The sequence below is a fragment of the Ranitomeya imitator genome, chromosome 4, assembly GCF_032444005.1.
Source record: "Ranitomeya imitator isolate aRanImi1 chromosome 4, aRanImi1.pri, whole genome shotgun sequence".
Taxonomy (NCBI): Eukaryota; Metazoa; Chordata; class Amphibia; order Anura; family Dendrobatidae; genus Ranitomeya; species Ranitomeya imitator.
In genome coordinates, this window is record NC_091285.1 from 373747410 (window position 1) to 373764762 (window position 17353).

A 17353-nucleotide genomic window follows, 5' to 3' on the forward strand; every position below is an offset into this window, starting at 1 on the left:
AACGTGTGCACATATCCTTAATCCATGTGCACACTTTGAGTATTTGGTGAGTTTTTTACCTCAGTATTTGTAAACCAAAAACCAGGAGTGGGTAACAACTGTTGATGTTTCTATTATACTTTCCCTCTGATTGTTTCACTACTGGTTTTGGCTTACATATACTGAGGTAAAAAACGCGCAAATACTTAATGTTTGCTCATGGCCTTAATCAGGAAAATATTAGTAGAACCAACTTGTTGATAGGTATGACATGGTTTCAGAAGAGAAAAACACTTTTAACCCTGTGCCACCCATTTAAAGCACAAGATTTCGCCATGCTATATAGACAAAGAAACCTTCCCTGTTTACCCCTCTTTAAATCTCTAGATTTACAGCTTTGAATACAAAAACCAAAAATGTTGTCATTTAAGATCATTAGGCTACGTTCCCACGATAAGTTTCTGATGCTGTGTATTTTCAAAAAAAGGTAACATATTTTACTTAACAGAAGCAAAAATGGTGCCAAAATTCTGAAACATCAAAAAGTCACAAAAAGCTCATTGTGGGAACATAGCCTTATTATTGTTCATCTTAAATTCCTTTAGATGAGATTTTTTTAATCAACTATTTTATCAGCTCTTGCGTTCCTCCTTACTAGTGGCAGCTACAAACAGGTCTCATTGTTTCGTATGAGCACTTGAAGAACTTCTGAAGAACCAAGTGATCTAATTTTAAGGCAGCATGCACAATATGTGATGTGTTCATAAAATACAGAAATATCAGCCTTTTACTATTCACAATCTATTAGATTATCTGATTTACAGATCCAATTTAATCACTGTAAACTGAATCACACTAAATTAACTAAATCATGGACATTTCACATTCTTGGTGAAATTCCATAATGTTTAATGCCACATGACTGAATAATGGCTCTCATGGTTTCCATAAATATGCTATGATGACTGTATAAAATGTATACTTGTACAGAAGTGGCTCAGTTTATGTATTTATATCAGTTCATACATCATTTCTTATGCTTGAATAAGATGATGGCAGCTGGAACCAAGAGTGGACACAGAAACGGCGATGACACAAAGATATTTGCCACTTGAACGTGATTTACTTGTTTTGAACTTCATTATGACGCAGGATATTAGGGCAGGGTATTCTCGCAAATTGCCTCTCTCCTTTCTTTCTAGAATTTGGATATATTTTACGCCATAGTTTATATTTACATTATAAAAAGATCTCAATGCAAAAATAATGAAACCGCACATTTCAATGTTCAGAATCACTCTCTCCACATCATTCTCTTGTAACTCTACCTTCTTTACATCCTTTCTTGGCCAATACACCCAGTACATGTATTTACCAGAGGTACTGTGCTTTAGAGTCTTTTATCTCATCTGGGCTGAGCTGCCAAACAGTTGTTAAATAGGCTTCAGAGTCTCAGGCCATATCTCATTCCTGCTTTTAATAAAATATAGAAGCATGGAGTCACAACCAGACTATACATTGTGCAGTTCCCTCTCCTACTTAAAGTTTGAGCTCCTGCCAATGGACAGACAGAATTACAAGCTGATGAGAGAATGATCAAACCCTTTGTGGAAAGTTAGGCTGAAGTAGTAATGTGTTCCATGTTCTCCACAGTCAGTTGGTATGGTTTATTTTATGCCAGGGCTGCTTTCTGCTCTTAATCCAGCTCTGAATAATTGCCAGTTGACCTTTTTTTCTACAGGATTAATTGCAACATGTATGGACTTTACTGAATGTAGTCAAAGATTTTCAAAACTGGTGTGTGCTCATGGATAAGTAACGTGATGACAAGAGGGAGGCACCAGGCCTCCTGAAAACCACCCATGCAATTAAATAGTTTTATATATAAATATATATATACACATTTTTTAATTCATATTGAATCAACATCACATTTCAGTAAATCAGACCCCAAAAAAGAGACAATAAAAGTATTTTGAAAAGAATAAATAAAGTAAATCATGGACATTTCACATTCTTGGTGAAATACCATAATGTTTAATGCCACATGACTGAATAATGGCTTTCATGGTTTCCATAAATATGCTATGAATGTATAAAATGTATACTTGTACAGGAGTGGCTCGGTTTATGTATTTATATCAGTTCATACATCATTCCTTATGCTTGAATAAGATGATGGCAGCTGGAACCAAGAGTGGACACAGAAACAGCGATGACACACTTAGCTAATGGTCTACCACGTTCAGTAACATCAGCTTGACATATTGTAAAAATAAACTTTAGAATATTACCTCAGGATAGTGGCCAATATCAATATAGGTACAGACAGGGTGAAAGGCTCCAGTTCCACAGGCATACAAGTGAGTGTGGTTATAAGATTTAAGAACTTTAATGAAATTTGCACATTCTCTCTGTGGAAATAAATAGAAGATAATGTTAGCTTTTAGTGTTTTCTTATGGACTTAATAATATATAACAAAACAATTGTAAAAATAATAGTATAAGTAATAATAATAATAATAGTAATAATAATACTAATAATTAAACATTTGAGCATGTCCTATTTTTATTCTCAACATCGAATCAGAATAGGCCATGCTCTGACTTTCACAGATCCATTATTTTCATGCATGTATGAATGAATCTGTAACACTCTATAGGCCTGGGTGCTGTCCAGTCCAAAATCAGACAGCAATCGGACATTTTGCATGAATGTATGTATGCGAATATGTATTATGTATATCTCCACATTAATTTACATCTATGTATCTACCAATTACCATTACATAAAACAAGAAAGCAACATTAAACTAAAGAAAAATGTACAAACTCTTTTGTGTTCCAAGGTTTACCAAGGTTCTTCTGTATCCTAGTTTTTGGAGTGTGGACACAAACTGAAGCACTAGAATGTAACTCAATCAAATGCACTGACAATCATACAAGCTATGTTGTTCTAAGGGTAAATTCAGATTTGGTGCAGATTTTCTGTGTGAAAAATCAGCATTAAAATCCAGCACCATTTATATTGATAATTAAAAAAATATACATAATTTTATCAAAAATTTTTAAGCCTTAAGTAATGATGTGGTGTCTACTTTAAAATGTTCAATACGTCAATAAAAATAATGCTTGTTTTCCCTCCATCTCCCACCCATTCTTTGATTGGCAGCTTTGACTTCATAGAGCCAGAGAAGGGAGGAGACAGAGGAAAAACAAGCAGGTGGGAAGGAGTTTTTCAATGATTGGCCTCGCCATATAGCACTCAGCATCTGTACTTTGTCAGCACAGAATGACTGTTCAAACCAGGTCCCTAAAAAGCCCTGATTTTTGAGATTTCTTCTACTCTTCTGCTAATGTATCATAGTCCATGGTGAATTCCTAATATAGATATAGTCCATTTAGCCCTTGACCCCCACAAGACTGTTTTCATCTTCATGAACAGTCCAAATGTTTAACTTTTTTTAACCAAATGTTATTTTAGACCAAAGTTTTTTTTATTTTCACAAGGATAACAGAAGAAAATGTACCCAAAATTTGTTGAGCAGTTTCTCCTCAGTACGCTGAAACCCAATATGTGGGGGGAAACTACTGATTAGGCACATAAAGGGCCATACCATGAGCCCAAACAGTGGAAACCCCCCACCAGTGACAATTTTGGAAACTAGACCCCCTCAAAAAATGTATCTAGATATGTGGTGAGCACCTTGAACCCCCAGGTGCTTCATAGAAGATTATAACGTTGAGTTGTGAATAAAAAAAAAATCATTATTTTCCCAAATTCCCCAATTTTTGCTCCATAAGGGTACGAGGGAAATTGCACCATACAATTTGTTGTGCAATCTCTCCTGAGCATGCCAAAACCCCATATGTTGGGGAAAACTATTGTTTGGGCACACGGTAGAGTTGGAAGGAAAGGAGGGTAATTTGACTTTTTGAACCAAAAATTAGTTGGAATCTTTAGCGGATGATATGTCGGGTTTGGAGAACCCCCGATGTACCTAAAAAGTCAAAATCCTCCACAAGTGACACCATTTTGGAAACAAGACCCCTCAAGGAAAGTATCTAGATGTGTGGTGAGGACTTCGAACACACAGGTGCTTCACAGAAGTTTATAAAGATGAACTGTGAAAATTAAAAAAAAAATTCCTCAAACATGTTTTTGCCCCAAATTTTTAATTTTTATAAGCATAACAGGAACAAGGTGGACAATACAATTTGTTCTGCAATTTCTCATGAATACAAAGATACCCCAAATGTGGTCAAAATAATTTTTAAGGCACCGTGAAAATCTCAAAAGGGGAGAAGCACCATTTTGGAGTTCAGATTTTGCTAGAATGGTTTGCTGCCATAACAGCAGAAGTGCACCAAGAATAGCAGAAACCCACCATAAGTGATGCAATTTTACAAACTACATCTCTCAATAAATTCATCTTGAGTCGCAGTGAGCAAGTTAACATCACATGTGCCTCACAGAAATTTATACCATTGGGTGGTGAAGAAAGAGTAATTACATTATTACCGCTAAAATGTTGTTTTAGCCACAATTTTCAATAGGAAAAAAATGAACCTCAGTTTGCCGTGCAATTTTTACTGATAGTTTGGATACCCTACATATAATTGAGAACTACTTTGGAGGCACAGTGCAAAACTCATAAGGGAAGGAGTGCCATACTAGAGGGTTAAACTGCAATGAGAGCCCGTCAACTGTCAGATTTGCTGAACACCTGGTGGCGATTGAGCGTTGCTGTACTTGCAAAATTCCCAATGACGTTGGGAAGTCCTTCACAACCTGGATGTGTAGATACGTGTGATTTCATCTTGACAACATTAAACAAAACAAAAAGTGTATTGATCTTTGCACCAAATGGTTAATTTCTACCAAATCCCCATATTTAACGGAATTTATACATTTTTTACCATCTACCAGTGGTATATTCCAGTTAAACAGCAATGAAAAACCTTTATTATGCATTTGTATCAAATTATCACATCTGCTTTACCCTGCGCTATATGATTCATGATGTAATTATGACCCACAGCCCAGATTTTGCTTTGCTGTGCTAAAGTCTGTTGCACTTAGAAAGAAGCACAGGTCTACTATTTTGTTAATCCGACTGCTTTTCACAGCTGTGTGCAAACAACCGACCCTGAGAAAGAACAGTTCCAAAGGTGTTATGTGTATGTATATGTTTCATAACCACAGTACACCTCTCTCCTTATTGTTGGCGCTGGGCCTAAAAAGACATTGCCTCATAGGAAGAGTCCTTCAAACGTCAAGATTCTCACATCTTCAGCAATTCAGTGGAAACAAAGAGCAGAGTATATCTAAAATATGGCACCAATACAGGGAAAATAAAGAACAAACAGACACAAAGAACATTTCTTTACTTGAGCATTAAGCATCAACAAATATGGTTAAAACATCTTATGATTTCTATTGTCCATTATCTACCAAATATCATGACAAAACGCAGAGATATCCAATAAATGAAGATAATGGATTTTAATTGTGAAAATGAATACATTATAGATTTCTTTATACTTGTTTGTGTCCTTCTTTGCTTTAATATAATGCCTTTTAGCTCGGTGATTGTTTTTATGAATATAGCCACATTATTAACATGCACAACATATGCGGAGTTTCATATGCAGATGGAAAGGGTGCACTCAAGCTGTATATAAAAGTGGGGGGGTTATAGGGTGCAGTGCTTAGTCCAATAGTATATATAACCAAAAAAGAATAGAACAGATTGGACTACAAACAGGCCCACACAACCACAGGATATGAAAAAGCAACAAAATGTTTATTAAACACCACAGCAAGACATATAAAAACAATTAAAATGTAACAAATGTGTACAAAACACCCCTATTCAGACATAATATATCTGCACAGAATTTATATGAAAACAGTATAGAGCATAGTACACTGGGTCAGCATAGACATATATCACCACATGTAAGTAAAATGGTATACCATAGCTAGAAGGGAATCATATATAGTATTCTAAAAGCGCACAAATAGAAAATGCTAAATCGTTAGCGCTAAATCCCTAAGCTCCCTGTGGGTCCATCAAGAGACTGGAGCATGATAAGCCATACTAGGAAGTCCCCATATTGAGCCCACTCAATGGCCCTTAAGTAAGGTGCCAAACAGATGGCAAAAGTGAAAACCTATGTAAACGGTGGGGGCAATGTCATGCCCTGAATACTCAGCTGAAACGAGGAGAAAGCAAGCTGGAGCCCAGAGATAGTCTGGCTACAAAAAGCCATGCAGATGTCCATGCCCAAATGTGACCGGCATTGGGACAGAATAGGGTGTGTGAGGAGAGCCCCACGCGTATCGCCACCGCAGTGGCTTCGTCAGAGAAAGCAGGTTCTATGGTGGATAACTCACATTTAAGTATAAGCCGTAATCATCCGGAATGCATGCAGCCGTGTCGTCCAAGGGTGAGGGGCGGAAACCGGAAGGCGCGCACTGGCCGAGAATGAAGAGAGGCAAGACGGAAATAACAATAATCTCCATGGAGATAAACGGCGCATGCGCAGATGTGGCTCAAATAATGAGCCGCGCTGTACAAGCGTCCAGCAGGGGCAGCATAGAGAACATGCCGACCAAAGATAGAAGCGCAGAAAATAAGAAGCGCATATCATAGCGGCGTGTTAGGGCACACAGGCACAAACAGTACGTGAAAACCTGGATGGAGGGAAAATATGAAATTAGTACATGTAAAATACAGCAGCATATCTACAGGTGGCTACCTACAGTGCCCTTACATATGGGTTGCAGAACCCATATGTATGGGCAGTGTAGGTAGCCACTGGTAGATACGCTGCTGTATTTTATATGTACTAATTACATATTTTCCCTCCATCCAGGTTTTCACGTACTGTTTGTGCCTGTGTGCCCTAAGCCCTATTACACGCCGCTATGATATGCCCTTCTTATTTTCTGCGCTTCTATCTTTGGTCGGCATGTTCTCTATGCTGCCCCTGCTGGACGCTTGTACAGCGCGGCTCATTATTTGAGCCGCGTCTGCACATGCGCCGTTTATCTCCATGGAGATTATTGTTACTTCCGTCTTGCCTCTCTTCATTCTCGGCCAGCGCGCGCCTTCCGGTTTCCGCCCCTCACCCTTGGACGACACGGCTGCATGCATTCCGGATGATTACGGCTTATACTTAAATGTGAGTTATCCACCGTAGAACCCACTTAAACCTGACGAAGCCGCTGCGGCGGCAATACGCGTGGGGCTCTCCTCACACACCCTATTCTGTCCCAATGCCGGTCACATTTGGGCATGGACATCTGCATGGCTTTTTGTAGCCAGACTATCTCTGGGCACCAGCTTGCTTTCTCCTCGTTTCAGCTGAGTATTCAGGGCATGACATTGCCCCCACCGTTTACATAGGTTTTCACTTTTGCCATCTGTTTGGCACCTTACTTAAGGGCCATTGAGTGGGCTCAATACGGGGACTTCCTAGTATGGCTTATCATGCTCCAGTCTCTTGATGGACCCACAGGGAGCTTAGGGATTTAGCACTAACGATTTAGCATTTTCTATTTGTGCACTTTTAGAATACTATATATGATTCCCTTCTAGCTATGGTATACCATTTTACCTACATGTGGTGATATATGTCTATGCTGACCCAGTGTACTATGCTCTATACTGTTTTCATATAAATTCTGTGCAGATATATTATATCTGAATAGGGGTGTTTTGTACACATTTGTTACATTTTAATTGTTTTTATATGTCTTGCTGTGGTGCTTAATAAACATTTTGTTACTTTTTCATATCCTGTGGTTGTGCGGGCCTGTTTGTAGTCCAATCTGTTCTCTTCTTTTTTGGTCATATGCAGATTTCTGACATAAACTTGAATTAGATGCAAAAACCCAGCAGGTAAAAAACATGCATGCATTTTCAGTTCGTTTCTGAAGCAGAAACACATAAAAGCATGTAATCCACACATGACTACATTATATCAATAAAGTTTTGTCAAAGGGAAATATCAGGAAGAATCAAAAAACAAAGCAGCTTTGTTAAAATATGACATACCAAAAAGAGACATGATAAAAAACACATGTAAAAAAACACAAGTAACTTAATAGGTGCAGAAATACTGCAGAAAGTCTGCAAACTTGAAACTCACCAAAAGATGGTCATGGGAATGTAGACTAAATGGCAGCTGGTGTAAATGCAATTTAAGAGATTAAAATGAGCAGTCAGCCAGCCCATGCAACTTTGATTATGTGCTTACTCAGGAAATGATCTCCTGTGTCAGGTGAAGATCCAGAAATGGAGCTACTAAACCCAGAACTGAAGGTGATGGATGAAGGAAATATCATAATCCATCAGCAAATACTTGACTATAGCAGTCTTGAATGTAAAGATTAAAGCTAAACACAGATTGTTTGGATCATCACAGAGAGGTTTGACATGTTTAGTGTCAAAGTGATCTCATAGGGAAAAGGTGCAGCACTTGAAAGCTCTTTCCAGTGGTGCCAACAAACCCAGATCTAAAGCATCCGGGACCATTACATTTGGCCAGGTTTGTGCTTCTTCAATGCTGAAGAAGAAAAGCTGCAAGCCTTAAAGAGAGTGTAGATTGGACGAGAAGCTCAATCATGCTGCTATCTCAAATTGTTAATTTTCATGGACACATGCCCTTTGGCAAGCAGTGGAGCGCTACACTTCTAAAGATTGATCTTGAGAAAACACCTTGAAACAAAACATTTCCATGGGCTTGAAGCTGTAAAAAATGTCAAAGTGATGATCATCTACTGGTATCTCCATGGTCTATCCTTACTCTGGAAGAGGAGAGACTGTTCTAGCAACAGAAGAACCAATGGGGCCTGTGATTAACTTTAGTGGTCAGGTGATTTGAGCAGAGCTAAAAACCAACCAATAACGCTTTGCTGAAGTCACTTGACAGATGAAGTTATTCACGGGCCGCATAGGTACTGTTGCTGTGTTAGTACAGACCACCGAGCAGCCTACGCTGGATACAAGTGGGTGACCATAGGTCAATATCAATTAATTTTTTGTTTTTCAATCCCTTGAAAAGATTTATTTTTGCCAAGATAACCACATTAATGGGATATTAGATAATATAATTCTCTGGGAGGTTTACTATAGCTAATACTACACCATAACTTGCAGTATGAATTAGATACTAACCTACAAGTCTTTTTAATATTTGGTATAGATACAGTATATTTGACTTCTCAGATGCCAAATCACAGGTGACTAAGATTTTTTAAGAATAAACTAAAATGATAGAAAATGCTTATTTTACTGTAACATCCAAGAAATGTGCTACGACAATCTGGCACAGCGGTACTGTGAGAAACATGTACAAATACATTAATATTTTACACTCAGGTCTTTCTATGCTTTAAATAAACAATGAGAGCAAAGCCTACAAGTTGGCCTGTTCAGTAAACAGAAATATAACCCGGCTACACTGGAATGTATATTTAGCCAATTCATTATTTAAAGCACACGTCCTGCATATTCTTATCAATATGTCAGCTGGACTGTTTAAACTTTCTCTTTAGACTAAATTAAATTGGATGAACCTTTAAATAAACTCTTTTTAGATACTATGCAGTTTACTGATGTGGCAGAACGCAAGTCTAACATCATTCTTACTGAATCAATAAATATTGTAAAACTAATAAACCCAAATCCATGGCCTGCTGAAGATTTATGCTTGCAATGTAATTATTTGATTTATGAAAATTCTGGCTTCAAATTATTGCAAGGAAAACATGCTATTTGTTTCCTGTTTGACTAGAGCAGCAGTTGATAATGTGCATTGATGCTTTATTCAAGTCTGAGAGATTGGGATATCCAAGGGTTGCACGAAGGGTAACATAATGTCTATGGGTGTCTCAGAGTCTTAAAAAAATGAATAATACTGAAGTAATATATTCCGATTCATCAAGAATGGCATTGTTGCACAGAGCATGCTAGAGTATGATGCACCAAATTCATCAAGAGGCGATCAATTTTCTCAATGAATTTGGGCATCTTTCAGCTTTCATGTCAGAACTACACTCCAGCGATGCTTCTAGTTTGCTTCTGCATGAATTCAGCACACTGGCACTATTTTTCTTAATCATAATGGGCCATCAAAAAGTTTTAAAAAAAATGGTTATCACCTCACCACTCCCTTCTTAGGTCCCTATGGTCCTCGCTACATCTTTTGGAACCGCACCACTGGAGATGGAATTTTCAGGCCTCTTGCACTATGTTGAAATGTCTGGGAATCATGATGGCAAAAAGACCACGGCACATGCGGTGAGGTAATTACGCCATTGACCTCCTGCTGACCTGCACAGAACCCTGCTACCAGGTATGACACACAGACGTTCAGCACAGTGCAAGAGGACCAAAGATTCCAACATGAGTGGCAAAAGACCAGATGATGCAGTGAAGACCAGATGGTGGGGGTAACACTGGGACTGTAGAGGTGAGCAGAGGGTGAGTGTAACAATTTCTTTTATTTTTGCATGTTACGTTTATTATCCTCTGGGGTATGGAAAGCCTCAGAACATAAGGGACATTCAATTTGCAGAGAATCACTTCTTTGCAAATCTATTCTCTTGGGGAAAAAAACGTTTGAACAGGTGTATTGGAATTTTGCCGGATCCTCATTTCTAGTTTCTGGAGATGCATTGTGGCTAAAGAAAAAAAATGACTTTTTCATTATTCTGCCTATATCAGTAAAGCCTCATTCATCAATTTTTTGGATCAGTGTGTCATCAGTGTTTTTCACAGATGGATAAATAAATTACAAAGCTTCTCCTATCCTTTGCAATGTTAAGTGGGTGCAGCACATGGATGGCACATGGAGCATCTGTGTGCTGTATGTGTTATTTACATGGACCCATATACCTGTATTAGCTCTTTTTATCAGTGCTAGTGGAAAAACGGACATGTTTCTGAGTTTTTCACAGACACACGATCCGCTAAACATGTGAATTTAAACCACAGACTGTAATCGGTACATGTTGCAACCATGAAAAAACATTGAAAGAGCATATCTGTGAAACACAGACAGGTATATGAATTCTAAGAGTAGTTAAAATGAGAAAAGACCAATCAGACTGTGTGATTAAGAGATTTTAAGGCAGCAAGGTGGCTCGGTGGATAGCACTGTTGCTTTGCAGCTCTAGAATCCTGGGTTCAAATTCCCCCCAAGGACATCTGCTAGGAGATTCTATTTTCTCATCATATTTACGTGGTTTTACACCGTGTACTCCAATTTCATCACACATGTCAAAAACATACTAATCGTGTATTGAGATTTTGAGCCTCAATGGGGACACCGGTGTTTGTAAAGCGCTGTGGAATTAATCATGCTATATAAGGGAGTAAAATAAATCACTTTTATGGAGCCTGTAGATGGACAGATTTTCAAAAAGGAAAAAGCTATAAAACTGTAAAATAATTTTATTTTTATTGAGGAGAAATGTATAATATAACATCATTCTCATAAGGTGTATAGTTATATGTATAGTATGAACGATTTAAGTTGACATTTTTTTGTTTTCCATTATAAACACTGCTGGGTATTATCAGTAGCCTTCTTCAAATCAGATTAGTAACAAATAAAATCACTCTAAGAGACATCCATAAATGTATTAAACAACAAAGCGTTGGTGAATCCAGCCTTAAATACAGAGAACAATGATTCGGCTATTTCTGGCAGACTTTGCATGGACAGTTACAAAAATAAAGTCTATCCATCTGTCAAACATCTGCCACACACAGAGAAATTCAAACAAAATGTAGGAATGTTTAGATAGATCCCATGCATTATTTTCTCTGAAGAAACTCTATATATGCTTCCTTTTTGGCTAGAAAAAAAAAGGTGGAAAAAATTAAAATAAAATCTAAGCAAATTGCATATGTCAGTAATGAAAACTATCTGTAGTAAAGACATTCTCTAACTCAGCTCTCATCTGCACAACGCTAAAAGGGATCGCAAGCAACTGTTAACATGATGTGTTCAAAGCAAAGAAAAGGTATTATAGCTTAAGAAGAATTTCCACCATCAAATAAAAAAAGCCTGTGACCAAGTCTGTAAATTTTATTGTTCTGTCAAATTGCTAAACATTCTGTAGCTATTTCTTTAACCATTTAAAGAGATTGCCTACTACTTAGAAACCTATCCTCGAAATGAACCTTCAATATTAGATCCTTGGGGGACCAACACCTGTCACCTCCATCGATCAGTGGAGCTGTATCATGCTTGCTCAACCTGTTGATTCTGGTGATTGGGAAGTGTCACAGCAGTCAGACCTTGAGGATCTGCAAGTTATCACCTCTCCAATGGATAGAGAATATTTGATCATGACTTTTGTACTTGTTTTTATTATGTATACCCCTCCTCACATGTAAAGCGCCATGGAATAAATGGCGCTATAACAATAAATAATAATAATAATCATGACTGCAATATTCCTGTAAAAATGTGAGTTTAGGGCTACAGGAATTTTTCAGTTCTGTCTCACAGCATTGAATAAACCACAAGTTTTTAATTTTAATGCAGTACATAACTGCTGGGGGCTTTTTTGTGGGTTGAGATGAATACTTTTGAGAAATTATTGTTACAGTACTTATGACTTTTATATTGATTTATTTAGAATAAGAGTGAATTCATACAATGCCATTCTACAAAAATTTTGTATTCTTGTTCTTACCATTTACTGTAATTGACAAAAGAACTTATGTCATTACAAATTCATAATTTCCAACTGCATGTTACTTTTTACTATTAAAGATTTTCAATCAATAAAAATAAAATAAAAAGGGTTTTAAATTTTTGTGTTAATATTTTACTTAGTATTAAAATTAATTTTGATCACAAAAATACACATCAAAGTGAGGGAAGCGTAATGAAGAACAATATGGTCAGGATAACAATTGAAGGGATTAACACCCAACTTTATAAGACTTCTACATTGCAAACTTGCATGGTAACATTAAGGGTGAATCACTTAAATACTGTGAATTTCTGCTACACATAACTAAAAAAAAAGTCCTACATTCATACAAGGAAGATTTGTTGCAGACATTTGTGTGACTCATTTATTTTACCGAGTATGTTCCCAAATGCTGTAAAGTTATATAATAATAATAATAGTCCATGAAACGAAGAAAAAAAAGTGCACTTACCCGTGTATGTAAAAAGTCACAACTTTATTCGGACAACATTACAGTAAATTTCAGGGAGAGTGTAGAAAAAATGCGGACAACGATCGTTTCGTGCCTCAGCACTTCAACGGGTCCAAACACCATGGGTGTTTGGACCCGTTGAAGTGCTGAGGCACGAAACGATCGTTGTCCGCATTTTTTCTACACTCTCCCTGAAATTTACTGTAATGTTGTCCGAATAAAGTTGTGACTTTTTACATACACGGGAAAGTGCACTTTTTTTTTTCTTCGTTTCATGGACTGTTATGTATTACTTTGCAAGTCGCACCCCGTTGTATAAAAAAGGATATTATATCGGCTTACTCCAAAAAAAAAGGGTGATAAAAATAACAGAGTCTAGCCTAACAACAGCAGTGCGGAGGTTCATTGTTTCCTTTGATAATAATAATAATATTTATTTTTATAGCACCAACATGTTCTGCATTACTTTACAAATTTAGAGGGGACTTGTACAGACATTACAGAATAAGCATAACTCAGATATAAAATGGAGAGAGGGCACTGCTCGCAAGTTTACCATCTATGAGGAAATAGGGGAAACACGAAAGGTAAGTGGTAAAATGTGCTTATATTGTATGATACAGCCATAATACACTAACTAGGGTCTGCACATAATGCTGCATTAACCTCTTCATGTATTTTTGTTTTTCCATTTGAATTTTTTGCTCCCCCTCTTCTCAGAGCCGTAACTTTATAATTTTTTTGTCCAAATGGCACTGTAAGGGCTTGTTTTTTGTGGAAAAAGTTGTACTTTTGAAAGGCACCATTGGTTTTACATATCGTGTACTGGAAAATGGGAAAGAAATTCCAAGAGCGGTGAAATTGCAAAAAAGTGCAATTCCACAGTTTTTCTTTTTACCATACTCACTACATGCTAAAACTGACCTGCCATTATGATTCTACAGGTCATTACGAGTTCATAGACACCAAACATGTCTAGGTTCTTTTTTATTTAAGTGGTGAAAAAAAATCCAAACTTTAGTTTAAAAAAATGGCGCTATTTTCTGAGACTGGTAGCGTCTCCATTTTTCATGGTTTGGGGCTGGGTGAGAGATTATTTTTTGAGCACTGAGCAGATGTTTTCATGGATACCATTTTGGTGTAGATACGATCTTTTGACTGCTCGTTATTGTATTTTTTTGCAATGTAGCGGCGATCCAGAAAACTAAATTCTGTTATTTAGAATTTTTTTTCCGTTACGCAGTTTACCGATTGGGTTAAATCTTTTTTGTATTGATAGAACAGGCGATTCTGAAAGCGGCAATAACAAATATGTGTATGCTTGATTTATTTTTATTGTTTTATTTTGAATGGGGCGAAAGGGGAGTGATTTGAACTTTTATATTTTTTTATATTTTCAAAAACATTTTTTGGAACTTTTTGCATGTTTCAATAGTTTCCATGGGAGACTAGAAGCTGCAGTTGTCTGATCGGCTCTGCTACGTACAGGCGATGATCAGATCACCAATATGTAGTGGAAATGCTCACTTGCTATGAGCAATCCGGCAGTGACAACCATAGAGGTCTGTTAGAGACCTTTGATCATCTTTCCAACCGATCGGTGACCCGCAATCGGTGACCCACAGTCACAGATGGGCCGGATTCCCAGGGTGTTTCCCAGAAGCACGACTTAAATTCCGCTGTCAGAGATTGACAGCAGCATTTCACAGGTTAACAGCAGCAGGTGGATCACAATTCCCCCCGTGGCTGTTAGAGGCACATGTCTGCTGTTCAAAACAGTTGACATATGCCGGGAAAGATGTGGACTCAGCACCAGAGCCCACATTAAAGGGAGAGATTCTGATGTGGGCATACTATTACGCCCAATGTCAAAAAGGGGTTAACTGGTCACCAGCCAGTATGTGAACACTACAGACACAGAGGGCTATTAAGTGCATGGAGGGTGTGCACAGTTGCTATGAGTGTCATGATTTTGAAAAAAAATTTGTATGGACCAAACGTGGATAGCTGGATAAGTGCGGTGTGGTGATAGGCCAGTCTAATGAAATGCGTTTTTAGGCCATGCTTAAAAACTGTGGGTATTGGGAGTAAATTGAATTGTCTTGTGTAGTGCATTCCAAAGAATTCTCAATTAAGAAGTTTTGGAGAAGGAAATATGAGGTTTCGATTATTGAGGATTTTAATTTTAAGTCATTAGCAAAATGGAGACAACAGTAGGGTGGTAGACTGAGATGACGGAGGAGATGTTTAGGGGAACCGTGGAACGCCTTGTTGGTGACAGTGATAAGTTTATATTGAACTATGCATTGGATGGGCATGGTTATCTTACTTACCTGAAAGACTTTAAGGCCCATCATAGCCTGCAAGTACGTTTGCTTGGCTTTGCATTTTATTGTCTCCTACTTTTTTAAGCTAGATGAATAAATTAATATTTAATGAGGTTGTCCACTAGTTTTTCATTGATGACCTATTCAATGATATGTCATCAATGTCTGATCAGTTGTGGTCTGAAACCTGGCACACCCGCCAATCAGTTGTTCTTGGTGTCGGAACCTGCTGTAAACACTCACTTGCAGAGGCTTGGTACTGCACATCTGCCTCCTACTCCAATCAATAGGAGGTAGATGTGTAGTACACTGCAGCAGCCACTATCAGAAGACAGCCAACTCCGTAAGTATTTCCGGCCAATGGGCGGTGCTGGGTGTCGGATAGGTCATCAATGAAACAGAGTAGACAGCTTCTCTGAATGTTAATTGAGCTACATTTGCTCTAGATTTAAGCAGAAACCCCATAGTCAATGAGAAGGTACTTGTGCAGGGAACAGTTGTACAGATTTTATTGAAGTGCCCTTGGCAAGTCAGCATTATTGATAAAAAAAGAGAGGAAAATGGTGTGGCACGGCAATTAAGGAGGTGCAGTGGTTCACTGAGCACACTAATTTTTATATATTGAATGAAGATCTTTTTCTGGATAGCAAAATCATGGAAACATTGCAGAGCTGGGTGGATCTTTTTCAATTGTAATTTTCAAGCTTTGCCAAATTGTCCTAAAAGTTTATTCATGTGGCAAATAAATCACAAACCTCACTACTAAAAAGCTTATAATTGCTTAGAAAATATAGGTTGGGGAGAGGAGAAAAAGGACCCCCGCTGACCATAAGAGCTAACATCATATTGAAGAAAGAAAGAGAGGACCCTGCTGACCATAAAAATGTACACTCTACAGAAGAGAGAGAGGACATTGCTGACCACAAGGGCTTACACTCTACAGAAGAGAGAGGACCCGACTGACCATAAGAATTTGCACGAGATCGGACCTCGATGAAAATAAGGGCTTACACTCTACATACGAGAGAGATGTACTCTGCTGGGAACTGCTGGTCTGTGATTGCTTTGGAACTGACCACTACTGTAAAAGAAATGGTAATCCGCTAGATATCATGGCTGCAGGGCAATATAGTGAAGTTTGCTTTGCCACACAAAGAGACATTAGCCTGCTCTCTAATGCTTCACCAATGTAGGAAATGGCATAGGGCAAATTATTTTTGTGAGCTGCAAATTTAATATCAAAGTGGTCGAATTCACATGAAACTGGGAATTTCACAAAACTCATGATCAATGAGCTCATCTCTAAAAACTAGATTAAATGAATAATTTGTAGAGAGCAAGTCCCATATTTGACTATCTGCTTAGTTTCAATTCAGTTTTGGGGGCAACAGACTCATTTTAATATCATGGTTTTTATAGCTGCAAATGCATTTAGTTCTTAATTACATTTTACTCATCAATGTATCCCATGGGAATTTTTTTAAAAACAAATGATGTGCCTGATAATGGGAAAAAACAAGCAGCAAAACCACTTATGGATGAAGTAAAGCTATGTAAATAAACCCTAATCACCTAAACAGTACATACTCAGATGATTTATCAATGCTTATGCATTAACGAACTGTAGTATTGCAGACTACAAGAGTATGCACATCCTCATGATGAATTTGCAGTTGTTGTACATATATTTACATTGGGAGAATTTCCCACGTATTCATCTCACAGATGTCTCCAGTAGATGCTACTGTATATACATCTAGTTGCATAAACCAAGTTTAAAAAATCATTGTAAACACACTGTATATATTTTTAGGAGATGTCTCTAGATAGAAAAAAACAGGTGTATCAATG

General features: G+C 37.6%; 1 protein-coding gene across 1 annotated transcript in view; it reads right to left on the reverse strand.

Annotated features, from left to right (window-relative positions):
• The window catches only part of SEMA3A (semaphorin 3A), a 372399-nt gene that overhangs the window by 161379 nt on the left and 193667 nt on the right, over nt 1-17353 (reverse strand). The window contains exon 4 of the mRNA XM_069765162.1: nt 2274-2393. Within this exon, the coding sequence (XP_069621263.1) occupies nt 2274-2393 (120 nt within the window). The remainder of the gene's footprint in view (nt 1-2273; nt 2394-17353) is intronic.